We start from the raw sequence: 20,026 nt of genomic DNA, 5'->3' as shown, positions 1-20,026 counted from the left end.
TGATCTGAAATAGATCCAGAGGTTAGAAACTTCAGTGGAATTGAGGCTGATTCATTCAGCTAAACAAATCAACTGAGAATCTGGACAAGCATTTTCTTAGCAGTTGAAAAATGTACTGTAAATACAGAAAGAAGTTTAAGTTCTGATTTGTTTATATTTTTCTGTTTTGGTGTGTTTTGAAATATACTAAAGTAACAGATACAAACATTTTGTATGGATTTGAATGATTTTTAAAAAAATCATTATGGCCTCAGCTATAATATGTACAAATATAGAGAAAAAAAAGGGTTTCAGAGTCAAAACATGAGAATATTGGAAGTGATGAATAATATTTCGGTGATCTTGGAAGAATTTATTTGCCATATTAAATAATATATGGCTTGAGAAACCTATCCAGTCATGAAACTAGTTAAAATTTAAGCTATTATTTTAGTCTTCATGTTCTCGTAGGCCTTTTATTACTGCCACCATGAAAACAATTTTAAAACAGCCTAAATATTTATTTGAGGAAAATCAGCTACTAAAAGACTTTCCTATGTCTTATGAGTGATAGTTTACCAGTAAATTCAGCATGTTTAGGCTGTATTTATATGTAGAGATGTTGAGAAGATGCTATCACTGTATAATGAGATAATATTAAATCCCAGCAATGTTTTACCTCGCTAGTAAGTCAACATCCACATTTCTTTCATACTTCTGTCCTGTAGATCAATTAAATATTCCAGAATTTGAACTTCTAAAATGGGAATTTTAACGCCTAGTAATTGAACTATCGGTAGTACTTAGTTTGTAACTGGCTGCTAACTAAATTCCTCATAAGGAAATTCTTGACTAAGCACGTCATGTGCCTGTCATGGACCAGACACGACACAAACATATAATTGCAGCAATTAGGCTGGGAGGAGAATGGGTTGAGAGCAGCCCTGCAGAGACAGACTTGGGGGTGTTGGTGGACAAGAAGTGTGACATGACCCAGTAACATACACTTGCAGCCAACCGTATCCTGGCTGCATGAAAGAAGCGTGAGCAGCAAGTCAAGTGAGGTGGTGCTGCCCCTCTGCCACTCTTGTGTGCCTCTTCTATGAAGACAAGCTGAGCTGTGGGGGAAGGCTGCAAGAGAGGTGGAGAGAAACCTTTTACAAGGGCCCATAATGGTAGGACAAAGGGGAAGGTGTTTAAATGGAAAGAGAACGGGTTTAGATATTGGGAAGAAATTCCATATGCTGACAGTGGTGAGGCCCTGTAACAGGTTGCCCAGATGGCTGCACCATTCCTGGAAATGTTCAAGGCAGGGTTGGATGGGCCTTTGAGGTACCTGGTCTAGTGAAAGGTGTCCCTGCCCATGGCAGGGAGGTTGAAACTCGATCTTCAAGGTCTTTTTGAAGCCATTCTATGAGTGTAAATTTACATAAGTGACTCAAAAGTTTTCTCTTACATTATAATCTTTTTGTTCTCACCTTTTTTCTCTCATGTCTTTGCTCTCCTAGGGTCCACCTGGTCGCCCTGGTCTTCCTGGTGCTGATGGTTTAGCAGGTCCCCCAGGTACCATGTTAATGTTGCCGGTAAGTCATGGTTACAGGGTAAGCAGCCTACAAAAACTGGAAGTGTCTTTCAAGAAATTTTCTTTTTTCATCTAATTTTGTCTGGGGAATGAGAGAATAATACAGTTTCTTTTATGGTGTAAGCTTTTGGAATTCATATCTATGGTGGCTTTTTTTTCCTCAAAAAAACATATGCTTTAGCTCCTGCATGGCTGACAGATTGGAACCTACACAAGTGAAAACTACCTTATATTTTTAACGGTAATTATATTTTGCTACTCTATGTCTGAAACAAGGAGTTTGCTGTTGTACAGAGGGCCTGTACTCCCAACAGGCTTGTGTGCTTTCGAGTCTCATTGACATGGAGATTTTTAAATATTCCATGCTTCAAATCGGACTTCAGTGTCCTCTGTGAAGAGTCAGTGCATCCTTTGAATGGAAATATATGCACATAGCCAGCTCTGCTCCCACTGGAGTCAAAGCAAAACACCATCTGTTTTAGCAGGTGGAGGAACAAGCCCAAAGCTGTTCGAGTATCTTATGCTGGGGTACGAAAAGCACTGTGTGCTTGGAATTAATTATTCCTAAGTGTGTGTATGGATGAAAAAGATCTGTGTCCACTCTGGGCATGAGCAAACTGGACAAACTGTTGTAGGCAGTGCAAGATCCATGACCCTGATACCCAATGTGCCTATGCCATACCTTTGGAAAGCTGTGCTTCTTGTTGCAGCCTAGCATTTCTGAAACATTGCATAGCTTCTGCCAGCAGTTTCATTAGCAATAACAGTACAGGAGCACAGGAATGAGCACTTAAATTTTTAGTCTGTAATTTATTTTGAAGTTGTCAGAAATTACACAAAACTGTTTTATTTGAGATACCAAATGTTTTTCAAATTTGTGTCTGCCTTAAATTAAATTACCTTTTTAATGTGGGTAACTACCAGTGTCCAGAGAATTAATTAATTTTGATATGTATTTTTATTGACGTTTTGCCAGTAAAGTCTATTTCAGCCTCTCTTTTAAATAAACAACCAAACAAACAAATGGAAACCAAAATCCTATGAAATCAGAAAAATATTTTCTCATAAGGGATTAAATTTAGACTTCAGCTACAATCACCAATTACTTCATAGTCATGTTGGATGCAGTGATCTCCATTCTGCCATTTTCTGAAGTTAGTAGAATAATCTAAAGACTGTGACCTTGTGACTTTGAAGCAGATTGCACTGTTGCAGCAAGCAACAAGAAAGTAAGATTTATATTTGATAAATTCTAAATATTTTTCTTGTTTTGGTACCTGCAGTTCCGCTTTGGTGGAGATGGTGAGAAGGGCCCGACAATCTCAGCTCAGGAAGCTCAAGCACAAGCTATTCTTCAGCAAGCTAGGGTGAGCACAAGTAGCCAAAACCTAATTTGTTTAAAGTCCTGCAGGATGTGAAGTCAAAGATGGGGGGTATTTGCTAAAACATTCTGAAACTCAGTTAGTACAGAATATAAATGCTGGCTGGCAGCTCTTTCTTGACACCTGGTATTCTGTTTGTCTTCTCAGATTGCTATGAGAGGTCCACCCGGTCCTATGGGACTCACTGGAAGACCAGGTCCTGTGGTAAGTAGACAAAACAGGGGCTCAGGTTTAAGAACATGGTGATGTAGCCCATAGATCTCATTCTGGCCCTGTCTACTCCTCTGTTTTTGTACTTATTTGAAATCAATATTATGTAATTAAAGTTATAGTTTGTATTCTTATTCAAGAGCTGCAATGCAATCTAAATACTAAATGAGTTTTTGTTGTAGGTTTTGTGGGGTTTGGACAGAACACACTGCTGGACTTACAAAAGTTTTACATAAATATGCCTTTACAGCAAATCATCTGTGTAATACTACTAATACAATTTGCTGTACTAAATATGAAACTCTACACAAAGAGATACTAAAGCAAGAGTTTGCAGAATCACCTTTACTCAATATTTAAGCTAAACCTGAAAAGTTTGTAAGAGGCATTCCTATAAACAATCAAGAGTCACAGATTCCTAAAACAATTACACTTTTCTATTTCAGTCCTGAATTTGACTCAACTGCTAACACCAAATGATCTGGAGATGGCCCTGTAGATGTTAAAAAACCTTAGTATTTGTACAAAGTGTGTACATTTGCATTTTTAAGCAGATCTGTACAAGACCAATTCTTTTCTAGAGTAACTCTTCCAAAGTAAATAGTAGCTACCAAGCAGAGAATCTGGCTCACAGACTCCTGATTCATCACAGTTAGGTATGCAATACTTAAAATGAGTCAAATATATTTGCTCTATATAACAAACTCATACACTATTTCCAACTCTATATTTAATTTAAGAAACCTGCAGGTTAACATTGAGTCTGTACAGACAAAACTCTGGAACTGCTGTAAGCAAGGAGGACTTTGCAAAGGCTGGTATGATAGTGACAGTGAATTGGATGCCTTTAGCAGAGGTATAACCTGCTTTGATACTCATGCTTTTGTGTATTAAAGCCTTCATGAATTCCTGTATGCAAAGTTCAACAAATTAATAATATTAACAGTTGTTTTGCTTCTAAACCACCAGGAGGCTCTAGAAATCCAACTCTTTGATCTAGAAACATTTTTTGCCTACAGTTTCAAAGGCAAGTTTCTTGGTCTGTAAATTGTTTTTCTACCCAGCTTCTTTTAAGAATGAAAAGGTTGAAGCTTTTACTCTTTATATGAATTTTATTTTGCTAAATTAATTAGTAGCCAATAAGATACATTAGTAATGTATTAGTTACTAAAAGTCTTAAACATAGTATCAAAGCCCTAGTCTAGCATTAGTTGAGTCTGGTGTTCACGTGCTTAGTTAACATAGCATAAAAATAAATGTCTGCCTACAGATAGTAAATGTAATCAATTATATTAATTAAAAGCAGAGCTAAGATGAGAGAAACCCCAAGAGGGGGTCACCACCTATCAAAACCAATCTTCTCTCCACTGCCAGTATCAGTTTGGGATCTGATTTTCAGTTTGCTTAGGACTTGAATTAATATTTGCAAGGTCAGTGGGGATCTTTCTACTCCAGGGCGTGAGACTCAGCATTAAGCCAAGCCATTAGATTTCTTCTTCCTTCCAATGTTAACATACAAGGATTATCAGTTTTCAAACATCTGCAACGTTTGTTTCATATTAAATACATACTTTGGGTCACAACCTGTTTCAAAAGTCAAAAATATAACTATTCCTTTGCACAGAGTAACAAACTCCCATATCGTCTGTCCCTGAGACTGTATTCCATGTGTGCATGCCAAGATTTTTTGGTTAATTTTGTCTGGTTTTGTAAGACCCCTAACTTACTTTCACTAATTCGGCCCCTGATTTCATGTACAGTATGAATGAATATCTGGTTTTGGCCTGTTTATGATTAAAATTTACACCTTAAATCTATATCCTCATTTCATAATAATAAAGAGATGTAGTTATATAGATTCTCCACTTCTTCAGGGCCAAGTGCATGAAGAACTTGATTAAACCATCACTGAAGTTCATTACAAGATTAGACAGGGTATTTTTCATTGACTACAGTGATCTTTGGATTGAACTCTGAGACTGTTATTTTCTGTACAGCACAGAAATAAAGGTAAAAAGAGATGGCTTTCAGCTCAGTCTTATTCCCAACAACGAATGCACATCTGATTGTACTACTTATGTTCTTACTGTGCTCACAATTAGCTCTCAAATAGTAATACAGAACAAAGAGTTACATTTCACATTAAATCCATGGGAGTTTTCTTTGGTAAGAGAAATATTTGTGCCCAGTGTTTAGACAATGATAAATCAAGGTAGATGAGTCTGTAGATACAAATGGTGAGTTCACACCTCCTGATAAATAGAGGATTATTTGTTATTTCTCCCTTTAATTCATGTATGGAAGTAGAAAGTTACTTTTAATTTAAAGAGGCTTTTGGATACTTAAACATATGTTGGGTTTTTTTCATCAAGGGTGGACCTGGAGCAGCAGGTGCCAAAGGTGAATGTGGTGAACCGGGTCCCCAGGTACATTAATATTCCCTGTTGTGTTTGAGCATGTTTCATCTTTAAGAAAATTTATTCATATCAATTAGAAGAAATCAATCAATTATATGCTTTCTGCATGCAATTGAAGAAAAATATCCTTTATGATGCTATCTTATAATTTCAATAGCTTGATCAATATAAAATTGTAATTAAAAGCAATAGCTTGATTATTCATTCTGAAATAAGAAAGTAACAATATTTGTATAACAAAATGCAATTATCACACATAGAGTGTCATCAGTTGAAAACCTTTTTTAATATTGTCACTTCAGGCTCTTTTCTCTGTTCAATAATGATATGTTAGTCTGCAACTGGATCACCTTGGGCTCTGAACTTATCAGATCTCATAAGGTGAGGGAGGTTGAATTTGATTGGTAATTAAACAGGCTATTTTGAAGAAAGATGTGACAGAACAGGAATAAATCTTTAGAAATCAGTGCATGTTTTGTTTCTCAGCCTACTATTATATAAACTTCTCCACAGTCATGTCCAAGAGCACTGAAACACATGGAAATCTTTCAGTTTAAACCTAAAAGCAATAAGGAGATTGTGAAAGAAATAATGAAATAAGTATCCAGAACAATGATTTTACCAGATCTCAAGTAGTGTAATGGATTTGATACATTACTAAGTGCCTGTCTTAAAACTGCACATGGATATTTGCAGTTGAAAATTAAAACAATAAAAAGAAAATTAAAAAAGCATTCTGAATAGTCTTTCAGTTTGCTTACTAATATTTTAGATGTTTTTTCTTTTCCTACACAATATTTTTGGATGGCTTGTCCTTACTGTTGCTTTTTCTCACCTGAAAATGCGTTTGGATTGGGGGGGTGAGAAAATTCCCGCAGTTATGCTCATACAGTCGTCAGTGAAAGTTACATGTGTTTGGAAAGTTAAATGTTTTTTCAGTCTGGGGTAATTGGGTCTCTCTCTAGTTAAACCCATGTTGTGTAAAGCTAAGACAGCATGTGAGGTCTTTACTAGCACAGCTCATGTTTGTGTATGTATCTGAAAGCACTCTTTAGTTTTCACTAAATAATTATAATGGGAATAAAATAATTTTGACATGAGAGGAAGAAGGTTTTTCAAACTACAGGACTGAGATCTTTAAAGCTGTGAAAAGAATGTAAGAAAATTACACACTAAAAGAATGACTTACATTATGTATAATGCCATCCCACGAAAACTGGCATTAAAATTCATAGTGCTAAGGCCAGTTTGGATGCCCATGTACTTTTAAAACTACTGGGGATCTGGGAAGCAGAATCCATCTCCTAGGGAAAAAAAATGAAGCTCTATATAGAAAAAAATCTTACTTTGTTCTTGAGGTGAGGTTTTTTACTAGCTTTTTGCTGACATTCATGGAATTCTAAGTATTCCCCTCTTTAAATTCAGGGTCCTCGTGGTGTCCAAGGTGCCCCCGGTCCAAGTGGAAAAGCTGGCAAAAGGGTAGGTAGCATATAGATGAGTTCTGCTCTGGGTAAATAGTTTTTATTTAATTGTATTTAAATATTAATTGATTCCATTGCATTTTCAAATGTTTGCCCCATTGGGTTCTTGCAGGGACGTCCTGGAGCTGACGGTGCCAGAGGAATGCCGGGAGAACCTGGTGCAAAGGTAAACAATAGTGAGACCCCAGGCTTAGTTCAGTCTTGGAACAGGAGACAGATTTTATGGAGGTAACACAGTTTCATGCAGGCCAACCAAAATTCTTCTCTGAAGTGAAAATACTGAGGTTTCAGAGAGCTGGGTCAGATGCAAGAGCTAAGAATGAATCATCCATTTAAAATATGGTAATGAATGGTAATTCCTAGTAGTCTGGCTTTGAAGAAACTTGATTCTTGGGGCATGAGTTCTCTCTCTCTGAGTTAGTTTCCAGTTACAGAGTATCAGTAATAGCAAAGTCAGTTTTGCAACTGCAAAGTGCAGCTAGAATCAAGCTTTTCATATCAGTGTGAAAATTCTTTTTATAAATAGCATAACTACAGCACAGTGAAAAGCTGTGGCATCTTCTATTGCTACAATTTGTAGAAGGAAATTTTGTGAGTTTGATCTATATGATCAACCCCATGTGTTTCATTCAGTAACAAAAGTCTACATACAACCCAAGGGTACTAATTAACATTTAGGGGGAAGGCACTATTTATTCAGTCATTTACTAAAGCTGTGATTTCTTTCCTAGGGTGACAGAGGATTTGATGGTCTTCCTGGCCTCCCTGGTGACAAAGGTAACCGGGTAAGAAGAAAAAATATGTACATTTATACAACACTAAGCTAATAGAGTCCCAGAAATAATTCAGTATTCATTAAGAACAGCACTAAGGACTGAGGAGAAAGTTAAAACAGAATGTCAGCTTTTCGCTCTACAAATAATAGCTGTACTATCAGGGAATGTATTCTTCCTGAAACATTTGAGTAATATCAATCAATAGACAAAAAATATATAAATTTATAGTTTAAATATATCTACAGAATTTAGATCACATCTTCAGCTTGGTTTTGCTCTAATTTTTCTTAGTTTAGAAATTTGCCTGTTGGACTTTAAGTCATAGCTCTAAAGGAAAGAGTAATAGAGAAAGGAAATCAGCATGAAGTCTCTGTATCTGGAGCATGTCAAACTTTAGCTTGCTTAGAAGCTTGCTCAAAAAATGGATATGAATATTTCAATTAGAAACTGAATTGTTTAGTGGGGCTTATTTGAACAACAGCAGCTTAAAGAAAGGTCACACTCAAATCAGACAAATTAGAAAAAAAATTAGCAATATTTACAGCAATTAAAGCACTTGTTCCTTTTGTCATACAAATCTATGGAATGAGACTTCATCTTTCTCTACAAAGTGCAGAAATAATCACAGCCAGGGATTTCTGCTTCAGATTACACCCCTAATGTAGGTGCTAGCACCCTGCTGAGTGTCCCTCCTTTACTGTTGTCCTGGCAAGTGCAGTGCACCATGAAAGAAACAGTGAATGGGAATGTCAGCAAAACCATTTCCAAATGTGCTAAAGCTCAGTGACCAAGGAATCATTACCTCACCCTCACCCTTCAATGGGTAAGCACAGTTCTACTTGCTAGAAAAACGTGGCTGTGTTGGCTACCAGACCCTAATGCAATTCTTTCTAATAGCATCCAAGGATACGCTTTTGAGTACTGTTTGCAACGGGAAAAGAACTTCTGCTGTCATCAAGATTTTTTTTTTTTACTCCTCTTTCATTATCCCTGTTCAGATAAAGAGTGTAAAGCAGTCAGTGCATCCCCTAATGGAAGCCCAGCGTGCTCAGCAGGCCAACAGCAGAGGGGGCTCGGCATTAAGCACTTGCTACCTGCACTCAGAAGCCTGAGCAGAAATTTGGCCTGAGTCAGGCAGTGTGTGTCTGCTTTCCAGCCTGGAATGTTAGACTTGTCTGTGGTACCTTCCGAGTCATAAAGAATTTTTTTTTAAATATTCATTTTTTTCCATATTTCTGTCCCAAAATTAAAAAAATTAACACCCACCATCCCCCAACTACCCCCAAAATAGAAAAATAAGCTTGTGTTTAAATTTTCAAAATAGTAATGAAAATAATGACTTATTTCTGTATTCTTGCATCCCACTATTTAAAAATCACTAGATTCTTGTGTTTCTATGGAAATCTGTAGAAGTATGCACTATTGTCCTTGGGAAAGCAGCTCAGTTCAAAGCCAGATAAGCTGGTTATAGCTCTCGCAATCTTAGATAGTGACAACATATAATGCAAATGTTCAGTTCTTTTTGGCTTGCAATAATAAATACAGCAAGAAAAGTAAGATACTTCTGTTGAAGTTATATTTCAGCTGTAAAAGAATCAGCATTGAAAACACACAACTTTAGAGTAGAAGTTTCAGGACTGAATTTAGAATTAATGATATTGGACATATGAGTTGTAAACCGAATGTCTCTCTTAGGTTATGTCTCTGTCAAACACAAGTTTTCAGACAGGAGTTACTGAATGAGATTCTTGGACCTCCAGTGTAGAGTAAAACACATCATATGGTGTCATATTTCTTGTAACCTCGTTATCTGTGACTTTGAACTTTTCTTATTTAGATTTACTACATGCACAACTCTTCTTCAGTATAAAAACAAGACAATTTATACTTTTAAAATAGATCCAAGGAAAAAGAAATTCAGGCTTTAAGAGAATACTTGAGGGGAAGAAATAGAGCTGAAAAATTGAGAATGCTGATAGTGATAGGAAGTCTTGTTGTTACTAAATGACAATACCAGGACACTGAATACATGCTCCTAATCTATATCTAAGTACAATGTGACTGCAAGAAGAGAAAGGTAGTCCTTCAGGAAATGAACATTTTCAGTATTTGAAAGTCTAAGTCAGTCTGCACCTGGATATTAGTTGGAAGCCAGAGGAAATCTCATGTCATCTTTCAGAAGTGTCATTTCAAATGTAGAAAAACACATTCTCTACCTGCAGTTAACATAGAGTAGTTGCAGAACCTAGCAAAATACATAATTGCTGTATGAATTAATCTTGAAGGTATTAGAGAGCAGTTAATAAAATTTCAGTTCCTCTTCCATGCTGGGGGAGGACAGACAGGCAGTAGAATAAAATCCTAACATCCCTAGGATTGGGGGATGTGCTCTGAGTAGATGAGGGTTACCAAAAATTCCCTAGGAAAGCTTGGAAGTGTAAAGAACAGAGCCACTGAACAGTGACTCCATATACCTCTACCAGAATCCCCAGCAGTGGTCAGGTTCCTTGGAGACACTGATAAAATTAAAGCAAACAGCATGAATACTTGGGTGTTGTCCAATGCCAGAAGGAAGTCACAGTCTCAAAGCCCGCTGCCCAGAAGGAGGTCAGTCAGTGGTGTTTGAGCTCTGCAGCACACTAGCTCTCTTTAGGAACTGGGAAAGAAAAATAAATCCTAAAAGTACAGTCCAGAATCTACTGAGGTTCTGCATATATAGACTTGAAAAGCCCCAGCCTCTGAGGGGAAGTGTGGAATTCTGGCTGCTGTCCAAAGCCTCAGACAAACCAGTCCCAAGGCTCTCAGTAGCTGGTGCCAGGGTGCATGGTTCTGAAAGGTGGTTAGTAAATCTCAGTATATTCCTGGGCCCTGCAACTGGTTTCTTAACTTCTGCCCCACGTACATGTCTTATTTTAGTGCAGTAATACATTGTGCAGGGGAGAGGGGAGGTGGTGATGAGACAAAGGAAAATGTGGGTAACACTACCTTTTGTAGATGTAGCTTGTGTATGTTCTGGGGCCAAAAATCACAGAATCAGAGAATCACAGAATATTCTGAATTGGAAAGGACCCACAAGCATCACGAAGTCCTACTCCTGTTACAGAGTGAAATTGTACAAACACAAATTATTCATTGTTTCAAAAATGCTCATCTGTTCTTATACTAAGGTAATGAAAGATTTTGCTGAGTACTGTAACTTACAGATTTGTATCACTGTGTCAAGACATGTTTTGACACATCTAACTTCAGCTAACATATTTGTTTTCAATTCCCTTCCCATCCATTATTGTTTGCAGCAGCAGAAAGTTTCCAGCAGTTATTTTAATGACTTTCCTTATCCTTCAGGGAGACCGTGGCCCACAGGGACCCCCTGGCTTACCTGGTGAAGATGGATCAAGAGTAAGTTGCTGTTCACACAGGAAAATCTGAATCCTCATATAATGGGAACAAGGTCACGATAAATGTTTGGTTTTTTCTAAAACTTGTTTTCCTTTTGCGCAAAACCAGGGAGAAGATGGGGAAGTTGGACCAAGAGGTCTCCCAGGTGAAGCTGTAAGCAATTCTTTCTTATTCCTCTGTTTCTATTACAAACAAAAGCCAGATATTTTTCAGATTGTATTGAACTGTTCTGAATTGCAGGTATAAATTATTTTATGTGTTTGTATACAGACAATACTGTTTCTGGCTGAAAAGCAAACAAATGGACAGTTTTGTTAGGGTTGAAGCACCACTTACAGGATTAGAATTAAGTATATATCCAGCTAAGTATATACAGCTTCCAGAATCACAAATGCTATTTTTTATTCGATTGTGTAAAATCAATCACTGCCATCCTTGATACATCAGAATACAGCCAAGCCCCTGTTGCTTTTAAAGTGTTACCTAAATATCTACTTATTAGAAAGTAAGGCCTGGGTTCTCCTTTTTTCACACTACCGTGCTTCACTGTGTATTTTACACTTGTTTCACGTACAGGATTTCCACGCCTGTCAGTTGGAATTCTGCAGGTGCTGTCACTGCAGAACAGAGTTCTGCATTGCAGGCAAGAAATCAAGCCTCAGAGAGGGGAATTTCACCCTAAATTTCTGATCTGCTACTGCCTACTCACAAAGCACAAAGTTTGTGTTCAGTGATTTATGACTATATCATACATGAGGAGACTGGAGACTCAGTTCTGGCTACTTTAGCAGCAGAACATGAATGATGACACAATAATGAAAACTAGTACTCATTCACATAAGTATAGAACAGAAAGATCATGTTATAGACCAAAATCTTGTTCACCTCAATTGTGAGACTAGCCATTGGTCTTTTGTGAAAGTTTTTAGGGATAAAAGCAAAAAATCTATTTTTGTTTCCAGAATGTCTTGTATTTATTTTAACAAAATTACTAGCAACTTTTACTTACTTACTGGATCCTTACTACAGATATAAGCACTATTTTGTATTAGAATAGTAGTATAGAGTATGACACACCATCAGGTTTTCAAAAGAAAGGAATACAAATATGTATGTTACTGTTCAGGTCAGACCTTCAGGCCAAGACACAGCTGAAATTTTAGTGGAAGATGCTGTGCCAATGTTCTGCACCAGGAAATACAAATGTCAATCTCACAGCTTTCTCTGAAGTGACCATAAAGAGGCAAAGCAAAGCTTGCCCTTCCCCTGACATCCTGTTCAGAAATATAGTGCCCTTGAGGAGAATTGGTTATTTTTTGGTTTATATTTATTGGTTATTGGTGATTTTTTCCTTTCTTCCTTTGGTTTTTATTTATTGGTTATTGGTGATTTTTTCCCTTTCTTCCTTTCTTTCTTCCTAAACTGTGCTGCTTTCCATTCATCCTTCCTACTCCTTATTCCATTCCTTGGCCAGTCCTGCTCACAGGCATCTCTGTTCAGAAAAAGTCATGCAGGTGTCAATACAGGTTTCTTTTCTTGCAGGGTCCACGGGGATTACTGGGCCCCAGAGGAACACCTGGGCCCCCTGGACAACCTGTACGTATGAGCTGTCGAGTATTTGCAGTTTCCAAAAGGAAAAAAGGAAGTCCACTGAAAATTGCTCTTGTTATGTTGTTTGTTGTAGGGCATTGCAGGTATTGATGGACCTTCAGGCCCAAAGGGAAACATGGTGAGTAACTAAACTGGGAATTAGAAAGATTCTAAAAATGCTTTCCACATTCTCTCATCCCTGCAACTATGCCATCCCTTCCATTTAAATAAACTTTCATGTCAACTATTTGGATTCATTATGATTTTATATGGAAAAGACAAGGCTTCTGTTCTTAGTTTCCAGCCAGAAGGGCTGACCATGCTTTCTCTCAGACTCCTTTAGCACCATGGACTCCAGTGCTTAGGTCGTATGTGTAGGCTGTTATTCTCTATTAAAGAAAAGGTCAAGATATTCATTAGCATGAAAAAAATTCATACTGGAGAGAAAGTTGCTGGTAGGCTTTAAAGAGGGAGGAACAAAGATGAGCTTGTACTCCTTTTAGTCCTGACAATGAAGATCTGTAGTGCAGAAATGCAAACCTAATGCCCTACTATTTTTTTTACATGGTAGGGTCCTCAAGGGGAACCAGGACCTCCTGGTCAGCAAGGAATTCCAGGCCCACAAGTAAGTGTAAAAGAACTCTCAAGAAATATGATGTAATGTGCAGCAAATGTTTAATAGATGAAAATTTCTAAAAGGTTAGCTTTTCATGTGCAAAACTGATAAAGCTTCAAGGATTTTATAAATAATGCTGCAAATGTGCTGAGGGCAGTGGGAACAGAGTTTTCAAGTAAGTCTTCAGAGGGATTTTTCATTCAGGAGAAAAATGACTCATTCAGTGTTCCTGGAATGCAGCAGGAATGGCCACACCTGGAGGAGGGTTCTGAATAGGATCTTGTTACAGACCTACTGCCAGAATAGTGGCTTGTGCAAAAGACTCGCACAAAACTCCTGATCTAACTTGTAAGTGAGAAAAAAAAGCCACTTATATTTGCCCGTGTGTTTAAACAGATTAATGAGGGACCTTTAGTAGGGTGAATGTATGTACATTGTTCTCCCTGGGTTCTCACACTGGTTTCTTTCTAACAGGGACTTCCTGGTCCTCAAGGTCCTATTGGGCCTCCTGGTGAAAAAGTAAGTTACAGCGTTATTTTGCTATTTCACAGTCAGTTCTTTGCCACTTTATTTATGAGCTTGAAGGCTTTGCTATATTTTATAGAACAGTAAACTAAATTTAAATATTAGATCTTCCTGAAATCATCAAGTAAATAAATAACCAATGAATAGCCAATGGCTTTCCTCTCATATGTACTTTTTCATAAGCATAACTTCCTCCCTTTATTTTGGATTAATTTTGTGTTATTACCTTTAGAATCACATCTACAATATTAAACAATTTGTACTTGTATGTTACTTGATTTCACAGCAAGCTGCAAAAAAATATTTTTCTTAATCTCGTTTTTATAACAAAGTTTTACCTATTCAAGTCTAATTCTGTTCTTTTTTCAAGGATTATATTATGACATAACTCTGCAGTGTAATTGGCATACTGTAGTGTCCTTTGGTGGCTTTTTCCTCATCTGTTTGCATGTTTTCTTGTGGCTTGAAACCGGTCTTCTATTCATTTAAAAAATGTCATTATTGAATTTTATGCTAAATTTATTTTGCTGAATTCTTGCTCAATTCATTCATTGATTTTTTTTCTTCATTATTTACCCTATTCTTTTGGAGAAATGAATACTTTTTATCTCTCAGTGTGCTTAAGTATTATTCTATCAAAATTATTCTAGCAAGTTCCATGATATCAGCATTTCCTAGGCTTTCACAAAGGTATGCCAGGCCTTTCAGCTGTGAGCACTGGGGTTGTGTATCCTGCACTCTTCACCTCTTGAATTTGTTGATAACTTTCATACGTGAATCCTTTTATTCCTGAAATTCTAAATAGTACTTAATTTTGTACACCGGAGAACTCTTCCCCACCTTGTGTTATGTGTGTGCATTTTCATAGGGTAAGTCCTGAAGCCTGTTCTCAGGCAAGCATCTCACTGAAAATTATGGATCATTTTTGTAGGGTAAAGGTTGTAAGAACTGGCCTTGTACTGATATATGGTATGAAAGTGTCAATCTGGCTTTAATTTTAATTTTGGCATATCCCTGATATCCATGTCAAGGGATTTAGGTATGACTGCATTTTATGTCCTTAGCTCTTAGGGTCACATGTGTTGGACGTGTTTGCTGTTGTTTTTAAGATGTGTGTCTGTTACTGCATTTAGGGACCGCAAGGCAAGCCTGGCCTTCCTGGCCTTCCCGGGACTGATGGGCCTCCTGTAAGTAAAGAAATATTTCATCCTTTGAAGTTTAACTACTTTTACCAGGGGACAAATACTTCTGGATACCTGTGTTACAAAAACAAAAATGGAGGGAAAAGCAATGGTAATCCTAGTTGGCAATAGTGTTATAAAATCTGTTTAAAATCCCTATATAATTTGAGCTGTTAGAACTCAGAGAATTACATTTTTGAGGCAGCTGCTAAAAACATCCGTGGGCTTTTAAACTGTGGTCCCAGATGATGAAATGCATCTGCAACATCTTCAGGGATGCATAAATAACCTACTAACACACAAAGTGTCAGACAATGTTCCCTGTATCCTACCTTGTCAGCCTGGCAGAGCAAATCACCTGTAAAAATGCTCACTGCTTGTTCTCTGAGGAAACATGGACAGACTACATCTTTCTCAGCTTCCTGGCCTAAGGTCCGTATTATGTGTTTGAGATGCTTCTTGCATTGCCTAGACTGGGACACACCTAAACCAAACTTTGTGATTGCCAAGGACTTCAGCTTCACTCTGAGGCTGCAATTGCTCATTTGAACAGGGAGTGTAACCACTTGAGCAGCATAGCTCAGGCATTCATCTTACATGGAATCACTGGCCATAATGGCATGTCCATACACTTGTTTTCTTGCAGAAAAAACAAATTTTTTTTTATACCACCAAGAGCCATTAGACAATGTTATTTCTGAGACTTTGTCTATCCTCCCCGTGCAATTGTCCCTTACAATTTTTCTTTTAGGTGAAATCTGCATTTTTTAAGCCTGACTTGTAGCAACATTTAACAAGGTCACTGCAAGTATATTGGAAATACAGAACTGTTCCCAGGGCTCTCACAAGCTAGCCTTTTACCTGCCAAAGTACCAGTTTAATGGAGAATATGAAGTGTGCAGTGACAGTCCAGCTGAGTGCCTGTACCTTGAATCATTGTCTAAACGTTTGAATGTTTCCCCTTACCCTTTGCTGTATACTGGAAACAATTGACCATCTGCATCTTGTTAAACCTTCAAAGCAAAGGGAAAGGGCTGTAAGATATAACCAGGTGTCAGCACCTGATACACGCCCTGCTGTGGTGGGTTGGTCCCAGTCAGCAGCCAAACACCCACTGCTCACTGCCTCGCTCCTCCCACAGCAGGGCAGGGGGCAGAATCACAAGGGCAAAAGCAAGAAAACTCCTGGGCTAAGGTAACAACACCTTAATAAGTGGAAAAAAGCTATGTACACAAGCAAAGTAAAATGAGGGATTAATTCCCTACTGCCAATCTGCAGGCAGATGGCCAGCCACTTGCTGGGAAGTTGGTTATGGGTGTCCTCCCTCCTCTCTTCCCTGAGCTTTCATTACTGAGTGTGCCATCATATGGTATGGAATATTTCCCCGGTCAATTGGAACAGTGTCCCAGCTGTGCCCCCTCACAGCTCTGTGCCCTCCTGCAGCCTAGTCACAATTATCTGTTAATCTTTAGTTTCATTAAATTGCCTTTAAGTTTTGCAATTTAAATGCAAATTTTGTAAGAAGGGAGAACAGTGGATTGGCTAATGTTTTGAGTGCTGTTGTATTAACATCAGTGATACAGAGCCAAGTCTAAGATGTAAATTAATTTTGTTTAAAAAGCAAGTCACAGTTTAGAACAAAGACATGGAATGTTGAAACTAAATCAGCCTTCTATTGAATATTTTGATGAATTCTGTAATTTTAAAAATATTTTTAGGAATGTCTTCATGCTACAAGATAAATCACCCTTGTTTTAAAGTCAAATGTGAGAGTCTCTTACATTAAAAGCCTCTTACTGCTGAAACATTAACTAAACAGAAGGACTGGTCAGCATATTCCTGAAAATATTGACATGAATGTAACCACTGTCCAGTTTTTCCTTTGTTTTGTAAATTAAATTGGTATTGAAAGTAAAACCTTTACTCAAAATTTTGTCTATTCTAATACAAAAGAAATGTGATTAATGACCTGAAATTCAAATGTTTAAATAATTGTGTTTTTATAATAAAATGTCACTCCTTAAAAATAATTGCTTTTCAAATCAGATACATTTCTCTTAAAACAGGGTCATCCTGGCAAAGAGGGTCAGTCTGGAGATAAAGGTGCATTGGTGAGTTTTTAAACTTTTCCATTTATTTACATAGATCAGAAGAAAAAAATTGGTAGTTTTTCATCTTTATGACATATTTGTTGTTTACAAGAACTATTTAAGACGACAATAGAAAGCCCATGACACATTCATGCTTACAGCATTCATGTTTTGAAAGTCCAGGCACGTGGTCATCTGCCAGTTCTTTCGAATTTACTGATCAATTTCAGCCAAATCTCATAGAAAGTTCAGTTTCTCAGGGACATTAACAGTCCAAAGGTTTTGTAAAAAGACACATTGGAGAGAGGAAAAAGATCCTATCAATGTCTCTATTAGTAAAAGATTTTGTCACCTGTCTATCTCGGACATGGGAGAATCAGCAGAGCAGCTCAGCCTCTGACAGAGGTATCGTGGTTCCAGGCCTCCTGGCATCCACCCTGCACACAACTCAGTTTCTTTAGGCCCTGCCATCAGATTGCATAGATCCAAGTTGAGCATCTTTGAAATACTCAGCAAAATGTAACTAAAAGAACCCAGGCACCAGTCAGTATTAATAGCACCATGAGCCTTTTTTATTTTTCCCATTATTTTGGTCTCTATTTTTGACTTGTGTCATCATCATAAATAGCCTGTAAATTTTCTCCAATAAAACACCACTGGTTTCTAACTGGCATATTTTTGTTTGTTTCTGATTGTTTATTCTTTTTTACAATCACCATCATTTCAGTTAATTTATATTATGGATAAATGCATCCCAAATATACAAGTTAAATCCAGCTTCACAATTCTATTAATAATTTATAGTGACATGGTGCTTTTTAATGCCTTAACTTTTCTTAGTGGCAGGCAGCCCAGTGTTATTTTGCTGTCTCATACATTATAGTGAAGGAATAAGGATTAGATTCTGAAGAGAACTGCTTGCTAACCAAAAACTGTACAAACAAAGGTTCTTTCCTTCAATATATTTTAGGGGCCTCCAGGTCCTCAGGGTCCGATTGGATATCCAGGTCCTCGTGGTGTAAAGGTAAGATTTAGTTATTGGATTCCTCCTCTCACACCTTTTGAATATCTGCTTGTGGATAATTCTTTATATTCTTCCTTTAGGGTGCTGATGGTGTTCGTGGACTCAAGGGATCCAAAGGTGAAAAGGTAAATCTGACTGCAGTTATTTCTTTTCACTTTTTACACTGCAGCTTCTTCTGTCTCCTTCACTGCAGTGTGCTTTATCTCACAGCAGTGAATTTATTTTTGCCTTTCCCTAAAGACATCCTGAGCCCAGTGCCTCGATCAGTGACCTTCATGGTTATTTATATTCACTTTGTACACTGGTACAAAGTAAATACAAAACCTGCAGTTATTAGAATGGTTTCCAATCCTCTTTGCACCAGTTTAGGTAACTTCTGTCTAAAATGGCCTTGAGCAGGGAGTTAGACATCCCCTCCCTTATTAGATACCAAAGTGGATATGGAGAATCTTGTGCATCAGAGAGATTTGTGGTGACAATACTGGTTTTTATCTGTTTTGATAGAGCCATGAGATAGATCTGTATTTTTTATGTATTTTGGGCAATGGCTTTCTAGGCTCAAGGTATTTTGTCCCAGATCTTTGGCTTTGTTGAAGTGATGGACAGCCCCAGTCAAATCCATATATATGAATGTGAAGAAAGCTCTTATTTCCCCTGATACTATTAATTCTGTGTGTAGAGCTCTTCCTAGAGCAAACACCAACCACTGGGATCTGGACTGACTCCTGTTGGTCTGTGGTGGCTGAAACTGCAGCCAGTGTTGGTTTTAAGTCACACTTCCTTCAACACTCAAAAACACAACACAACTCAAAAAACAAAACAATCAGTCATACCTCCTGACCACACAGACAAATCCACTCTTGAGCCTCTGCTGGCTAATATATATATATCTATATATAGGTATACAGATATTTATAGATATTTCTAAAGCAGAAGACTCAGTCTTGCCAAAAAGCCCTGATTCAGAACTTGGCTCAGGTGCCAGGAGCTGCTGTACATTTTCAAGCCTTCCTAAACCACAGTTTGTCTAGACTGCATGCTCATTTTAGAGTTGCTCATTAAATCCAAGCCAAAAAAGAGTGTGTTTAACATCCATGGAGACTGGACTGTTCAAAACCCCAGCTTTTTCTTGTGCCCTATTGGATGATTAATGTCATGCTTGGACAAAATACAGGACTTGTATATAAATATATTTATACATGTGTGTATATATATATATGTGTGTGTATATATATCTGTGTGTATCAATGAATACGGATTAGCACAGTGTCTACAATACTCCTGTGTTCCTAAAATTGATCTCACAGTTGCAGTAAGAGTGAATTCTACTGAGTACCTCCAAAAGTCACACAAAGAAATTTCATAGTTTGTTCTCTTAGTGCTTTAGGGGTTTGTTCCCAGGCCTTTTTTACTGAAATTATTCAGCTGCCATTACATGCAGGAAGGCACTGCAAGAGAACAAAATAAATAACCTTGTCATTCAGGGAAGCCCCCACAGATCTGGAATGGTCCAGGGATATCAGAGGAGGCCCAGCTCTGTACTGCCCAGTAAATGTGACTAGAACTCTTTAGCTATTGTTTTTTTATTTGTTACCAGCAGAGGAGGAAATAGAGCACTCATCTCTCTCCTCCAACACCGTAAAATCAGCCTCTTGTAGATCTCAATAGCTGGAACCTCACTGTGAAAGCTGAAGAAGAGTTTCAGCTCATTTAGCAGCCATTTGGTCAGTAGTTGGCACATGGTCAGTCCTTGCTAAGGGTCCTCATGTAATTA

At 37.7% G+C, this 20,026-nt stretch overlaps 1 protein-coding gene across 4 annotated transcripts in view; it reads left to right on the top strand.

The window, feature by feature from the left end:
• Positions 1-20,026, top strand: part of COL11A1 (collagen type XI alpha 1 chain) — a 131,741-nt gene that overhangs the window by 52,066 nt on the left and 59,649 nt on the right. For all 4 annotated transcript variants that reach the window (XM_063407633.1, XM_063407634.1, XM_063407632.1 and 1 more), the window contains 17 exons: positions 1,488-1,562; positions 2,845-2,928; positions 3,091-3,147; positions 5,526-5,579; positions 6,996-7,049; positions 7,164-7,217; positions 7,783-7,836; positions 11,173-11,226; positions 11,335-11,379; positions 12,769-12,822; positions 12,911-12,955; positions 13,388-13,441; positions 13,907-13,951; positions 15,091-15,144; positions 17,205-17,249; positions 18,199-18,252; positions 18,333-18,377. In XM_063407633.1, coding sequence (XP_063263703.1) covers positions 1,488-1,562; positions 2,845-2,928; positions 3,091-3,147; positions 5,526-5,579; positions 6,996-7,049; positions 7,164-7,217; positions 7,783-7,836; positions 11,173-11,226; positions 11,335-11,379; positions 12,769-12,822; positions 12,911-12,955; positions 13,388-13,441; positions 13,907-13,951; positions 15,091-15,144; positions 17,205-17,249; positions 18,199-18,252; positions 18,333-18,377 — 927 coding nt within the window. The remainder of the gene's footprint in view (positions 1-1,487; positions 1,563-2,844; positions 2,929-3,090; positions 3,148-5,525; positions 5,580-6,995; positions 7,050-7,163; positions 7,218-7,782; positions 7,837-11,172; positions 11,227-11,334; positions 11,380-12,768; positions 12,823-12,910; positions 12,956-13,387; positions 13,442-13,906; positions 13,952-15,090; positions 15,145-17,204; positions 17,250-18,198; positions 18,253-18,332; positions 18,378-20,026) is intronic.

Source organism: Prinia subflava, chromosome 10, assembly GCF_021018805.1.
Source record: "Prinia subflava isolate CZ2003 ecotype Zambia chromosome 10, Cam_Psub_1.2, whole genome shotgun sequence".
NCBI classification, from domain to species: Eukaryota; Metazoa; Chordata; class Aves; order Passeriformes; family Cisticolidae; genus Prinia; species Prinia subflava.
Note: the sequence above shows the minus strand (reverse complement) of the source record. Positions and strands in the feature narration are given on the sequence as shown.